This window comes from Danio aesculapii, chromosome 3 (assembly GCF_903798145.1).
Source record: "Danio aesculapii chromosome 3, fDanAes4.1, whole genome shotgun sequence".
NCBI classification, from domain to species: Eukaryota; Metazoa; Chordata; class Actinopteri; order Cypriniformes; family Danionidae; genus Danio; species Danio aesculapii.
This window is the reverse complement of record NC_079437.1, coordinates 36,691,444-36,707,792: the sequence shown is the minus strand read 5'-3', so window position 1 is coordinate 36,707,792 and position 16,349 is coordinate 36,691,444. Positions and strand designations below refer to the sequence as shown.

The following is a 16,349-nucleotide window of genomic DNA, read 5'->3' as shown; positions in this document are numbered from 1 at the left end:
CGGGGGGGACGGGGTATACGTCCCCCTCACTTTTATAGACAGACCATTTAGAAACAGGTGATAATATTTATATGAACGTAAACTTTTGGATCTCATTCATCTACCCCCATCCCCCCCCCCCCCCCCCCCCCCCACACACACACACTTTTAAAATTGAAGACTTGAAGTTAATTGTATTATCTTTCAATTTTTAAATATGTTTGGTGACTAAAATATTATTTTATTAATATATCTCTTTAATAAGTCAAATACATTGCCTATATTCACTGCGAAATTAATAAAAATATTCATTTTCAAAATGGGATGTTCTCAATTATGCTGAGCACTGAATAAATAAAGGGCACCTGACGCATTGTAGTATCTCTGCCACTAGAGGAGAGCCTCATGTTAATGTTAGTCGATGCACTCCTCGAAGCAGTTAATATCATATATTTAGAAAGTCCTCCTCCAACACAGCCTTTTATTCATTTATCCCTTTTACTTTATAATTACTCGGTTCTCTGGTAAAATGCGGTTCAAAACATGAGGTTCTCATCAGGAGCATAACGTACATTAGCTAAACACATTCAGGTCGAGTCATCTTTCATTTTGCATGTACACGCGTACCTCAGCCCTCACGCCCACGACACAGCCATTGGACGACGACAATAACGGGGTGGAGCTTTGTACAAATTTTGAAGCGTGTGATTGGATGGCCCTTATGCGAGGGCGGGTTCCATGACGCCACTGTCCTCGGACTAGAGAAAGACGCCATTTTGTTTTTTAGCGGTGAGGAGGAGAACCGGAAAATTGTAGCGAAAACTGCACCAAAAGGTAAATACCTTCAAAACGACACATTTTGCGTTGTCATTCTGATATACACCACGCATAGGCATTTATATTACAATTTCGTTCACACGTCGCTAAAAGAAAGCGAGACTTCGGTTATGAATTATCATTTCAGTCAGGGAGGCTAACAGGCTAGCTAACGGATGTTTGCTTAGCTGATGTGGAACTGCACAATCCGTTCGCGCCTACTTTTCTCGAATATTCCGATTTTTACGACTACTTTTTTCAGTGCCAATGCGTTTAAATCGTCTACGCGAATAGTGAAGTTAGACAGGAGTGACTAGGGTAAAACAGGTAGCAGTCTAGTAAACAGCAGGGTGATCTGGTTACCTCGCCTGCGCCCTTAGCACTTTAGCGGAGTACAAGGCGTCGCTACCGACACAAGTAGAACGTTACGTTGAAAACGCCGAGAGACTTCATTCATTATATTTAGGCTATATATTTTACTATATTGGTGTATGCGTAGATATAGGCGATGAAGAAAATGAATAGATGATGTTATCCACTGACTGACATTCTGACGGAGAATGGTTGTTAGGCCGTGTTTCAGACGTTGAATTAGAACTTGAATTCATGCTTTACAAATAAGCTGACGTCTATCGGTTTAACGTTATCTCAAGTCTCTATTCTTGAGGTGGTATTTATTTAATTGTTCGTAACAGATTTCGTGTGGGTCTTAAGTGGGTTTGAAAAACGTGATCAGTATTGAACCAGTCTTTGGCATCACGATGAAACATCACAGAATTCAAAGCGGTGACTGTTTTTAAAGACATAGTTCGCCCAAAATTGAAAGTTCTGTCATTTTTTTTTCTCGCTTTCCACTTGTTGCAAAGCTATTTGTGTTTCTTACACTTGTTGATTATTAAAGGAGATATTTTAAAGAATGTTGGTAATGATGGCATAAGAAATAATACAATTGAAGTCGATGGCTATTAGTTACCAACAACTATTAGAATATCCTTTGTGTTCAACAGAAAAAAAGACTATTAGGTGGACTGTTCCTTTAACAATGACACATTTTATTTATCATATCTAGCAGGTGTCATACACCCGGTGGCCACTGTAATGTGTGAATCAAACGGATTGTGATGCTAGTTCACTGTCAGTAGCTATGGTTCCATCCAAAGATGCTAATTAAATTTATGCACTATGCTAAACTGCAATATCGCATGAAAGATGTGCGAATAAAGCAGCGTTTCCACCCACTGAGTCAAAAATAACTAAACTGTCACTTCCTGATAAACTGTTGTCAAATATCAACAGTAAAATTGGAATTTGCTGTGGTAAGAGAAGCTGAAGGAATCTTTTCTTATTTAATAAATGATTTGCGCCTCTAAAGACGATGTCGACACACAATGAATGTGTGGTGTCGTTTGAAGGCGTAAGACGTGGAGCACAGACAGACGCTCTTAACAGTTCTGGAGGTCATTAATAATATGATAACGCTAATACTAAAACAACATTTTCGATGTTTTACAATGCGGTCAGCATGCTGGTTTGTCCATTCACAGACATTTTTATCATCACATGATCTCTTACAACAAAATCACATGACCTTTTTTAATATGCATACTGGAATTTGTTCGATAAAAGTGTTTCCATCGTAGTTTATGCCCATCTTTTCTTAACGAATAAAAAGTTTATCCTACTCAGGTATGTAAAATTATTTTTAAATAAAATAAATTATAATAAATTTATACGCATCTTAGCTTTTCCATCCACCAATTTATTTTATAAATTTTTTATGTTCATATCCAAAATGCGCATAAAAGTCGGTGGATGGAAACGTAGCTAGTGATGATTCATTTAACTCCATTGAAACCCAGGTCCAGTGAGGAAAACATTGATCTCTAATGTGGAATGCTGGTTTTTGTTCATGTGGTTGTACTGCTGCTGTTAAGTTGTAAAGTGTTTCGTAAGAAAACACAGCCACCCAGTCCCGATTATGAATGACTGACGTGTTGATTTCTAGTTTGGAAGCATTTCTCGCTATAATTGGCCTGTGTGTCTGTCGCAACATTGAAACTGTGGATAGGATCAGATGTTGTCATGTGATTTGTCTCTAGCTTCTGTTGTGCTTTCACTTCCTAGTCTGCCTGATATACAGGTTGTCACGATTATTTAGGCCTTTGATGGTTTTGCATGTTTAATGAGCATTTTATCTTGCATATGGGTTAAATATCTGTCCCATGTTGGTGTTTGAAACATGTTTTTTTAATATCCACAATCTGATAAGCATTGTAAAGGTTAGGTATAATTAGTTTGACAACCACTGTATTTTTCTAGCATGAAGTAAATTCACAGTACTGTTGCAAGGAAGATGTTGATCTATCTCATATTGTTTTTTAGCCAGAAGATTTATGTCTAATTTCAATACTTATTCTTACTATTAGAAACTAATAGTCTCAATTTGTGTGATCACAAAACTGTTACTTTATTTTCATTCTCCAATGTCTGGAATGTTGTTTGCTGCTACTCCCTGCTGCAAAAATGAGCATTTTTTTGTGTGTTCAGTGAATAGCAGTCTCTGTAAATGTTAGCAGAAAATTATCTGCTAGAGTTTGAGGCACTTTATAGGAGTAACACTGTGTAAGCTGTTCAGATGTTTGTTGTCAGAAAGATAATTTTATGTTTTATTTGTTAAACATTTATTTATGTATAAGAAAATAGTCGTTTCTAAAGCATGGTGTGATTGGAGTAATGTTGCTGAACGTTTAGTTCTGACATCACAGGAATACAGGATTAAATAAATAAATAAATAAGATAGTATATGTGATTTTATAATAAAAAAAAATAATAATAAAGTAGGGAAAAGTGAGTAGTATAGTATGTGACATTACTCTGCTGTTTGACTATTAAGCTGAAGATATGGCAGCAAGAATGTGGCTGTTATTTAAACTAGGGCTTAACCTTAAAAGCCTTTAGTTTCAGCATGACTGGTTTAGTTTGTACCAGCAAGGAAAAAGACACTGCAATACTCATCACATCTGATGCATGATTATTAAATGTTTCTGCAGAGAGGGACAATGTGAGTCACAGTAGAGAAAGAGGGAAATTTCACTTAGCAGAACAGAAGTTTTTAAATGTTAAGATGTGTTCTCTGAAATCTGTCACTAGCGTCAGACTTGTATTCAGCATTTATTCAGATTTATAGACTGGTGGTTATGGTGGTAGTTTGGTTAATTGGAGGTTAATGTGCAGTTATTATTACAGCTTCATTAACAAGAGCTATTTGTTTCACCTTTCTACTCCACTTTTTTGTTCTCATGTATTAAATATGTGGCTTAATTTGTGGCTGACACATCCTATAGAAGAATAAAAAAAATCTATTGGTTCAGAAATGTGCATTTTTGACCAGTTTTGTCTTTTGTTTCTCCAAAATGTTCTTAGAAGTTCTGTCTTGGAACACACACTGACCATAATGCAGGCCCATCTGATCAGTGAGTCAACCTGTGGAAATCTGTGTCACAGAATGAGTCAGTTTTTTCTAGCACTTCCTTGTATTTGGTGGGACATCTTCTACTGATATGACCCCTTGTGGAGGACATTGGTTAAACAAAAGGGTGGTTTTCAAATACTTTAAGGCTTATGTAGTGTTTTTGTTCTTTTGGGACTTTGTTTCAGCTCTGCTGTCTTTGCGTTCTGAAGCCGCACCTCACTTCTTTTCACCCAAAGGATGCTGCTCTCACAACCTCAATGGGTGTGTTCTCCAGGGGCGTAGCGGTTGTTTTAAAAGTGGGGGGGACGGCTGTATGAGATCATACGTTCATATAATTATTAATAACCTGTTTCTAAATGGTCTGTGTCTAAAAGTGAGGGGGGCGTATCCCCCCGTCCCCCCCGGTTGCTACACCCCTGGTGTTCTCACACCATTCTTAGTGCCTAACCTGTGTACCACTTATAGATTCTGTGGAGAAGAGAGTATATCCCTTCACATTTTTTTTAATTATGACCTATTAGTAAAGATTTATTTATTTTATGTGGCTACTAGGGGATTGGATTATATATTTATCCACACACCCATGTATGAAGTTTGTATAGTGGGGTATCACCACCATCGCAAAATGCACATTGGTTCAGGGCCCTTCCCTTATATTTAATCATTTTTGCAGGAGCACTCTGTGCAATGCATCAGTACTACTGAATGAACTAATCAATGCCATATGTATAGGACGATAACCGTTTTTAGGGTATACCGTGGTTTGAAAAAGTCAAGGTTTTAAAACCGCCAAAATGTTCTGCTATACTGTTCCTAAGGTATGTGTAAGATTTTTTTTTTAGGACAACAGTATCTCCAGCATAAAAAATATCCAAAGATGCCGTTTTAAATTGTAAAGAAATCTGTGTTTTTGAAAATAATGAAAAAAAGCAAAAGTCAATGATTCATTATAATTATTTATTCTGACATGTTTACTGCTTTAAAATATTATAAATCTTATAAAATATAAATAATAAATATATTATTTTCATATTATTTTTTACCCAGACATTTGAAAAGAATATATTTTCAAGAGTTCACACTTAGCTGATCATTGATAATAAAGCGTGTTTGGCATGCTATGAGCTCAGAACATCCTTGTTCAGTTATAGTCAATTTTCACTTTACTATGGTTAAACTCTGCAGTGACTCCACAAATCGCATGTCTTCTGAACTGTGGTGCCCGGTCAACTATAATCCAGACTCAACACTGCAAATACTGCCATGTGACCATTGCAGCGGTGCGTATTCTGACCATAGATGCTGAAACTATATAATGTGCAGCCCTAATAGGAACTAATAGCTTGATCATTTTAATTCAGAGAGTTTTCAAACATGCATCATATGATTTCAGCCGTGGAAAGAAAAGATTCTGTCTTTGGTCTGAATAAGGTTGAGGTGGGATTATTGTCAAAACGGTCCAGTTGATGTCTAGAATTACAGTTGGGATTAGTGTGTAACTCAATCGATGGGTACCAGGCTCTCCATCTCTCTCTCTCTCTCTCTCTCTCTCTCTCTCTCTCTCTCTCTCTCTCTCTCTCTCTCTCTCTCTCTCTCTCTCTCTCTCTCTCTCTCTCTCTCTCTCTCTCTCTCTCTCTCTCTCTCTCTCTCTCTGTCTCTCTCTGTCTCTGTCTCTCTCTCTCTGTCTCTCTCTCTCTCTCTCTCTCTGTCTCTCTCTCTCTCTTCTCTCTCTCTCTCTCTCTCTCTCTCTCTCTCTCTTCTCTCTCTCTCTCTCTCTCTGAGTCTCTGATTAATTCAGAAGGCAGGTGTCTCCTTACATGTTTGACAGGTTTCTGGTTTCCTCCTGTCCTCTTCTTTCCACTGGTGGCATCTTGCATTCACTTCATCACTGAGTTTGTTGTTTATCTGTGGCTACATCCTCCTCATTTCTCTTTACCTGATGAACCTGCATTCATGGGACTTTGACACTTAATCATTTCCTGTGTAATTGTGATTGCGGATCATCTAATTTGGGTGTTTAATTTCTTTGAAATGATTTGAGTACTTTAGTGTGAAATTATTTAGCAGATGCCTGTATGTTGCAAGCACTTAGTGGTTTCAGGCCTCCATTTCTACCCTAGATGTTTACCACTTTGTCACACTATCTCCTAGGGGTGCAAGGATGAAAGTCAGGGAATTTTTTTTTAAAGGGCACCTAGGTTACCCCTTTTTTCACATTTAATACGAGTCGTTTGTGTCTCCAGAGTGTCTGTAAAGTTTCAGCTCAAAACCTCCATCAGATTTTTTATTATACCTTTTATAAGATTCTATTTTATACATTTTTGCACATTTTTTTTTATACATTTTTTGTTTTGTTGTACTGCACATTTAAGGCTAGTCCTCCCTGCCTACCATTTCTACGTGCCTTTCAGCGTGCCATAATCTCCTCCCTCGGCTGCGTCAGACAACAAACAGACATAATGGAAGCAGATCTCACGTAGCGTTTGTGAGAAATACTACAGTAAGAACTTTACCAATTGATATTTGATGCATTTGTTGTGTTAAGATGAGCCAACTTAACGATGAGTAACACAATGTTGCTACAAAGTTCACGCGCACACACACAGATACACATACACACACACACACAGACAGACAGAGCGCATGTTTAGCTTTGCACTCTTTTTGCACGCATATGTGACAGGATACAGGTTACTCTCCACTGCTGTGTGGATATCTGTTATGTTAATGTACAAAATAAACCAGATTTAACGTCCACAAACCGAGATTGAAGTGTCTTCTTTGATAATTGTTATATAATTCTAACTTAAAAAGTAAAGCTGAAGTGAATCGCTGTAATTCATTACACACGTGCTCTGTTTGAAAACATTTTAAACTTGTAAAACTCACTCTTGATCACATTTGATGATGATTGATGATCCTAGCAAACTGAACAGACCTTTTATTCCCGGTTGCTTTGCGCTCATCCTCTCTTGGTGATATGATTATACACATGACAACCGGGACATGTTAATACGCGCAGCTGTCAATCAATTCAGTGGGCGGGGGGATCGCACTCCTACCTAAAGTTGCGGTCGATCTGAAAACAGCTCCAATTGGTCCACCGTTTTTATGTTGTTAAATTTCACCCCAATATGACGGTCTATACACCATACATGCACGTATGTATGTCCAAACAGCTTGAAAAGTAGATTTTTCACCATAAATGCCCTTTAATAATTTCAAAATTATTCAGAGACATTCAAGCTCCAGAAAAGGAACACAAACTTTGAACCACTGAAGACGCAAAGAATTTCTTCAAAGTTCCAAGAATGCTTTTGTGCACCCATGTGTCATTGTCTTCTCCCCTACATCAAGTCAGTGTAGGCATTTACTACAGGCAGTACAACGTATTGCCAAAGAGCAATGTTGCATCTAAGCAGTGTATTAACTATAGTAAATGCACATCCTGATCCATCACAGAACACATAGGCAAAGTCAGTTTTTATTGTTTTTGTATGATTACAGTGAACCACTGAAGTCACATTGAATGGTTTGACAATATTTTGGTTCCTTTCATGCAGTTCTAGGAGGGCTGGAGTGCATCTGGAGTGTAGTAATGGCTTCCACCCTGAGTCTGAAACCATAGCTCCACTGCAGTTTTAAGTGCATTGTTTACCTGTTTTTTTTGTTGTACGATGTATTGCACCAAAATATATTGCGATGAATGATATTATTGTCATTTTAAGCCACTCAGTATATAATACCAAAATCACAATATAGTAACATCATAATGCAAGAACACTCTTACAAAGAACTCATAATATTTTGTTTTTAAGAATATTTCATTTAATTATAGTCATATTAACGATTTCATAATTAGGCATTGGAAAAAAAAATGTGAAAACGCATACCCTAAATTAATAAATAATATTAAATGTTAACAAAAAAGGTAAGGTAAGGTGCAAGGTAAACAGAGGCTGCGATATCTGCTACCAGATCTATTTTCAGTTGTCAGACACCCGCATAAAAATATACTAAATTAATTTATAGTAAATACTGTAGTATTTTTTTAACCATACTGACTGAATTGGTTTTTATGTGTGAGTGATATCTATTATATCACCAAAAGTAATTGAGGTCATTTCCATGTGTTGTGTGATTAAATCGATGTACTGATTATTGTGACGGGCCTGCCTGTGCTTGGAAAATTATTTTACATAAAAGCTGTGGACCAAATGAGTGCCAAATGTGTCCTCTGTGAAAGCATGATGGCCAAACTGCCTTCTGCATAAGTTTTAGATAGCATTGTGAACGACAATAGAGGACAAATAGCAGAATTTGTTCTTGCTTCTTAGCATGTGGCTGTTTGTCACTAAGTAATGAGCTTTGTTTGAGCTCTGGTTGATCATGGTGTATTGATACGTTGTTATCATATTAAGTTGTGATGTCTCAGTGGTGTATGTATGAAAATGTTGCTCGTGTTGTCATTTTTATGGTTTATTGCACACACTGGTGACACTATACTGTAACCCGGTTGCTTTAAGCTGCGAGTCTAGCTCAACCCTTTTGATGACATACTGTTGTCCCAGGCACTCTTTGGAAACTGTACCAAGAAAGTGGTACGGTTTGCTATTTTGGTAGTTTTGTCAGTGGAAACGGACAAAAATGTGTCCCATAACACTCAATGAAAACTGGCCATAAAAGAATCACAAACAAAACACCAAAACAAAAAGTATACAGTGCACTAATGTCACACTATATTCTGTCTCAAGCCCAGTTAATGGCATTTCGCTGCATAAAGTACAACCTGCACAACCCTTAAAGTTTTGGCTATTATTATCTTACTTATTGTTAATTTTGTCTGTAATTCGAAATGAGGATTTTTCTTGTTATATTCATTTATTAGTTCTATAACCAGCTCTCTTATGTTTTGCAGATCTGCCATCATGGGGAATATGTTTGCAGGCCTCTTTAAGAATCTCTTTGGGAAGAAAGAGATGAGAATTCTGATGGTGGGCTTGGATGCAGCTGGAAAGACCACCATCCTGTATAAACTGAAACTAGGAGAAATAGTCACCACCATCCCCACTATTGGTCTGTGATCCTAGAATACTGTTTTTCTTTTCATTACATCTCCATGTCAAATAATATGCTTGTGATTTGGACTTTGTTAGGATTATTCTGCCTATTTTTTTAAATGTCTTAAAGAGTAAAGGTAACATCATAGTCCATTTTAAAACTTGCAGAACATCAGGTTGAAAAACATTATATTCAAATTAATTGATAACCTTTAGTTAACCCAGTATTGTACAGCATTTTTAACTTTTAAGGTTTTAAAAGTTCCCTTTCCTGTCTAGTCCCTGCATCTTGTCTATTTCTGTGCATTGTGTTTTATGGTAACATTCTCTGCTCTCAGGCGGCGATAGTGTTATTATAGTGAGGTGCCAGCAAGAGACACAAGAAGTTCATGCCCTTTCCCCCCTCATCCCGTCTGCCCTGCGTTTTTCAGCCAGTGTTTTACTTTCCCCCTTTTTCTCTTATTGCAGGTTTTAATGTTGAGACAGTAGAGTATAAGAACATCAGCTTTACAGTGTGGGATGTGGGCGGTCAGGATAAGATTCGGCCGCTTTGGAGGCACTATTTCCAGAACACGCAAGGTCAGTGTCTACACACACATGCACGCAAACAAACCCAGGTAACAAGCACAAACTCATTCTCCCACTGTCCCTTTCACAGGCCTGATTTTTGTTGTGGACAGTAATGATAGGGAGAGAGTGAATGAGGCGAGGGAGGAGTTGACGAGGATGCTGGCAGAGGATGAGTTGAGAGATGCTGTGTTGCTTGTCTTTGCTAATAAACAGGTAAGCAACTTTGACCTTTCTACTCACTTTTTTTTTTCATTGTTAAAATGCACATATTCATTGCGCTATGTTGCCCTAATTGTACATACCCACAGTATATATTCATTTGTAATTATGTTCATATCTAACTGTATACCTCTTATTAATAGCAACCTGTACATATTCATCTATTGTAAATCTCTGTTCATAGTTAATGCAACTTGTATATAATGTTCATAGTACATCCATCTGTAAATATCAACATAGTTTTTCTATAATTGCACTATAAATTATACAGGGTATCCACGGAGTCTTAAAGGCCTTGAAAAGTCCTAAGACGTACAACACTATTTCAGTAGATTTAAATCTTTTTTTTAATCTTTTTTTTTAAATTTCCTTTGTTCATGTGTAGCTACCCAATCTGGCCATTAACACCCATACAATCACCAACAATCCCAATCTTAATAAAACTTTTAACTTTTTATTTAAAAATAGCATTTAATTACTTTCCTTACTGTGACATTTGTCTCAAAGTTCTCCATATATATATTATTGTTATTATTATTGTATTATTAAATTATAATAATTTTTGATAAATCAAGAGAAAATCTTTTCCAATTGGCATATTAAAAAATCCTTAGCATGTAGCCCTGTGTAAGTCTTAAAGTCTTAAATTTAACCTGGTGAAAGCTGCAGAAACACTGTTATACCTATATCCTGCACCTGCTGCTGTTGCACTCCTTGTTAGACCTAACCTGCATTTCATTGCCTTGTACATGTGTTATGACAATAAAGTTGAATCTAATCTAAAATTAAATCAACTGGGTAAAGAAAGTCACTCACTTATAAAATGAAGTTCTAAAGACACTGTGCCTAATTTTACTCCACTGCTGGTCTTGTTCTTCAAAAAATTGTAGATATACCCAAGTGACTCCTAATATGGATATGATATAATAATATACCTAATGTTCCCATGCGCACACTCAAGAGGTTAATCAGTTAGCATGACTGAAAGATATTCTGCAAGAATAAGTTACCTTTTTTTTTTTTTTTTAATACAATTGCAGTTACTTTTTACTATGATCCTGACTCCACATTGCAGATCCTGGGGTGTGAATTGTGTGTATTCACACATTGCGATATTGATGTTAAAACGAAACATTTTGTAACGCTAAATTGAAGGCAGTTGTTTTAAATGAGTAATTTAACAATATTTGTGGTTTTTGGATGTAATTTAAGTGATAATAAATATAAAAAAGTTTAGTTATAATCTAGTCTAGCAGAACACCTGGATATCAACTTGATGTCAGCATTATACACATTTTATTATGGCCAGTAAAATAGCCATAGTCATCTTGGGTTTTGATGAATCAATACTGATCAAATTAATGTTCAATATATTTTGAAAGCTCAGTATCTGACTGCCTTGCTCTTGTCAATTGTTCCGCTACAGGACCTGCCCAATGCCATGAACGCAGCCGAGATCACAGATAAGCTGGGCCTTCATTCCCTGCGTCATCGTAACTGGTACATCCAGGCCACCTGCGCCACTAGCGGTGATGGCCTTTATGAAGGGCTTGACTGGCTCTCTAACCAGCTCAAAAACGCTAAATGATCCATTCCACCTTCTCTTCTTCTGTCAGCGCTGTGTGTGTGGGTGTGTGTGTATGAGTGTATGTAAAAGGTGATAGCACTGGTTTCAGTCTCGCCCGGTTGCCCAGTTTATTCATTTCCTTCTCTTGTCCAGTCTTGTATACATCAGAGACTCTGCCCAGTGCTGTCTAAAATACACATGCAAGAGTGTGTGTGTGTGTGTGTGTGTGTGTGTGTGTGTGTGTGTGTGTGTGTGTGTGTGTGTGTGTGTGTGTGTGTATAAACTGAGGGTGGGAGTAGCCTTGCTGTGCCTTTCAAAATAGACACTCAGCGTACAGCATGGTTCTCTCTTTCTCTCTCTTCTCTCTCCTCTCCCCGTGGTTTTCTGCACGCAAAGAATGACCCAGGATGTTAAATATTTCTGTTACCTAATACACTGAAACCAGACTATAGGCCTGATTTTTCTTCCCTTTCCCAATGTTTAAAGCAATCACGCATGACTTAAAAAAAATGTTACAAGGTGTGAGTTGCCATCCTTTGACCCCCACATTTGATAAAACTCATTGTAACCTGCATCAGGTTGGGAAAATAAAAGAAGGAACAAAAATCAGACAATAAAGTGACATTTTGTTTTCCATCCATTCTTCTTCGCGTTCTTTGAAAATCATGCGCACGCATTCAGGTAGGTCACATGATGCTTTCCATGTGAACGCCAGCTCGATTTCTCTATTGCCTGTGAAACATTATGTAGGTCTGAAAGACGTCCTAAATTATCGCCGGTGGGGAAGAAATCATTTGACCCTGTGTGTCTGCTGTAGTACGATCATCCAATCAGATCCCAGGCACTAATAACAGCCTTACATGTGTTTGGATTTGCATGTAAGCGGCGGCTGCAGAAGTGTTTGTGGGAGTATATGGAGGGAGTGAGCGCCTTCTGCTGGAGCAGCGAGGCCTTTCGCGAGCTGCTCCCACTCCAGTGATCCTTCTTTTAACTCTCTCTTTCTTTATTTTTATTGATGATGTGATGATAATTATTATTTTTTTGTTTGTTTTGTTATTACGGTCCCTTTCGAGGTGTCCTGCATCATATGTACAGTCAGAATCTCATGAGCGTTCAGGTGAGGCCACTAAGGGCTTTTTAGGATGCATTGTTTTTTCCCCTTTTGTAATCTCTAAAACCGAGATGCACGATCGATCGATGGCATACACTTGCCTGTAAGCTTCAGTGGTTGTTTCTGATTTTCTTTGAGTGAGAGAATCTTAGAACAGCTGTAGGTTAAAATGCAAACTCCTCCAGCCAGCCTCCCTTTTCCATATTTCACATTTTCCTCATTTCCATCCGTCGATGGCTGCTCTACCTGATGCACCGGTCCATTTTGAAAAGCGTCACTGATAGAAACAAGCACCAGCAGAGAGATGTTTGCTTTGGGAACGTGTACACGCTTCTTTTAATAATCCAAAACTGACAAACATGTTGTTTTTTTTTCCTCTTCTTCATATTCCAAAGGCAACTGCAGTGTTGAATGCAGCATCTGTAAAGATCCCAGTGGTTTAATCCTTTACTGACCTTTCACAAGGGAATAGGTGACGTTTTACCTTGTGTGAAACTTGATAGTGACATGAATGCATTTGGTTCGTTTAGTTTTCCTCCCCCTTTGTCTGTCATCGAAATTCATGTCTCATAACTCTAATAATGTTTATTATAATTTTTCTTGGCCTTTTAGTTCTTCTGATACAGATCTACTGTAGTAGATAAAGATTTATTTGAATAAGCATCATCTATGACAAGTAATTAAAGTGTATGAACTTGAGTATGAAATGTATTTAGCTTGCAGATTTCATTTAGCTATCCTATGTTCAGATGTGAAGCTTTAATTTCAACAATTCTGTAAAATAATAGGAGCAAGGAACGTGTGCATATGTTTTGTTTTCTTTTACTGAAATGGTTTTTGTTTTAGCTTTTTTTTTTTTTAAACCCATCTTGTAACATCTGATAAATGCACTATAATAAAGAGATCTCTATTACAACTTACTTTGGTGATATGTCTTTTATCAGGATTGAAATATTACACATTACTAATAATGGTGAGGCTCTGTGTTCATGTCATACTCTAGTTTACCATAAAGTGGCGCTGTTGTGATGGCTGAAAAAAGCTAATACATCTGCTAATAAATGGTTTTGAGTTTTTAATCAGATATTTATTAATGAATATTATTTATTAAAATACAAGTGACAAAATACTATTTTGTCTTTGAAATACATATTTGAAACTCATGTATTATAAAAACTGCCCATCGCTGGGTGCTACCAATATATTTACTATGGTCGGATCGATTGGCCGGAGATTGGTATCAGCTGATAATCACATTTAATAACTCGATCAGTACTCCCTTATCATGGCTGATCTCATGAACCGATCGCAAGTGTTTGTTAGTTGGACATAAGCAATATATTTGAATGACCTTGCAGGCCTTTTTACATACAACAACGGAAAATTCAGTTTTTGACAATATTGTAAGTCTACTAAACTGGCTGGAAATATTAGATACATTTAAAAAATGAAATTCAACTTCTTGTAATATACTTATTGCAATAAACAGTAGACCTATCACCTTTTGGTAAAGACATAGTGGATTCATAGGTCTGCATTTTAACTTCTTATGCATCAAATTTGCCTTCCAAACTTTTTCTTGATTGAGACCTGTTATTTCCAAACTGCATTGTTAGTCATTTTTCTATATATTTATTTATTAATTTTTTAGATTTCTGCCATATTATTTTCTGTAAAGCTGCGTCTGACCATGACAAATGTTTAAGGGATTATATGCAGCATCCTTAATTTATTCTCTTAGGTAAGGAGAAAGCTCTTAAGTATTATAAAGCTTAAAGCATCAAAATCGTTACTCTGTATCGGCAGATCACCATGACAAGAAATCCGTGCTCCATACAGAATCCTGATTGGAGCATCCTTAATATTTACACTAAAACTACTTCACACTGAAGTCTTTCACACTTACGCAGTGTACTTCTTGGAGTATCCCTACATAAAATGGCTTAAAAAATAAGTGAATGAAATTTATCTTTTGTGACCAATCAGTGAACTTTATAGCTTTCATAGTATTTCATATTATTAGATTCATCTTAGCATATTTTAACCCTATTAGCTGTACTGTTGTCAGTGTCAATTTAGTGTCAAAATATAAGTACAAGAGATAATGCATGCTCAAAAAAAAAAGATATCCAGAAAATAAAAAAAGTTTTATAAACAAATTTAGAAAGGATCATATGCTTACGATTGACCACGGCTGGTCTCGCACCATAATCAGTCGGACACATTCAAATGCATATAAATAGTCTGCCTTTCTTACCTTACTCGTCATTTTTTGACTCATAACCACAGTAATGAAACAACATAAAAGTGGTGGATTATAAAACTGAGGGTGAAATAACATTTTGGCACTTTCCACTTACTCTCAGCCTCAAATGTCATGTCAACTGCTGGGTTTATAGAGCTGTCAGCTTTCTAGTCACTCTCGTGGCTCATTTGATTTTATAAACTGATTGGTATGTGCAGCAACACTTCAAGTCATGCCTCAGAATAAAATGCTGAACAAAACAAACGCTGATTGTTTGCTTTACACTTGTGGTCCTTGGTAAAGAAAGGCTGAAAATGAGTCCAGACCTTCTGCCAGAAATATGAAGGTCTGATCCATGCGGGGCTCCTAAAAAGTAAGGCCAAAACATTGAGTACCTCCTGTTGGCCCTATGCACTACAGGTGACGAACGGATCAGAACTCATATATGAAAGTCAGGATGGAGTCGCATTGTCTCTTATTTTCCTTTAAAACAGCATCGAGTCTGCCATCTGCTTTCCACTATGAAAACTGAACTGAATTGAAAAGTGCTGGTGAAACAAAAATCAAATCAATTCTATTCGAGAACCAATTTCCCTCCTGAGCCATTTTCCTGTTTGCATTCTAAAGCTTTATTCAACAACTGAAGTATTGAGGATGCTGTAATAATCGAAGCTCTACAGTGTGCGTCAAGTGTTTTGTGAAATAACAAAGATGTGCAAATGATGTGACTGAGACAGCAAAAAGGATGAATAAATCACCCATGACAAGGCTAAGAAAAAAAAACAATGCCACAGAAAAAAGCAACAGGTAATAATGTTAGCATTCTGTCTGCATTTCTTTTTACACAATAAATACTGTGACTGTTTTGTTCAGGATGCATTCCCCCAGTCTGTCTACACAGTACTATCAGAGGCAGTTCCTGTCCCAGGTTAGAGCCATTTTCTAGGTCGATATGGTTGGGAACCATACTTTCATTCTGGTATAACAATTAAGGAACTTTGCTGTAGCAGGCACAATGATATTATGCAGCACCTGAAAATAGTTTCCAGCTAGGTAACCGCGAGAAATGGGAATATAGTTCCTATAGCCCTAGAATAAACAACTTGTCTTAGTACACAATTTATCTACAGAAGAGTCAGGCTTTAAATGGGAAAATTATCCAAACTTCTGAAATTTGAGTGAGATTATATTTGTCTAAATCTCATTGAATGATTTATGCTAAGTGATCCCACCAGACCCAAAGATTGGCAAGATGTCCTCGCTGCAGTCTGTAGCCCGATGACGTACTGGATTAGGTCCAATATGTAGTG

The 16,349-nt window shown here is 37.1% G+C and overlaps 1 protein-coding gene across 1 annotated transcript; it reads left to right on the top strand.

The window, feature by feature from the left end:
• The first annotated feature begins 706 nt into the window (after positions 1-706).
• On the top strand, positions 707-13,714 carry arf2a (ADP-ribosylation factor 2a). Its single transcript, XM_056453914.1, has 5 exons — positions 707-813; positions 9,186-9,343; positions 9,796-9,906; positions 9,986-10,110; positions 11,543-13,714. The coding sequence occupies exons 2-5, from the start codon at positions 9,196-9,198 to the stop codon at positions 11,702-11,704; spliced, it is 546 nt and encodes a 181-aa protein (XP_056309889.1). The 5' UTR covers positions 707-813; positions 9,186-9,195; the 3' UTR covers positions 11,705-13,714.
• Positions 13,715-16,349: the final 2,635 nt, after the last annotated feature.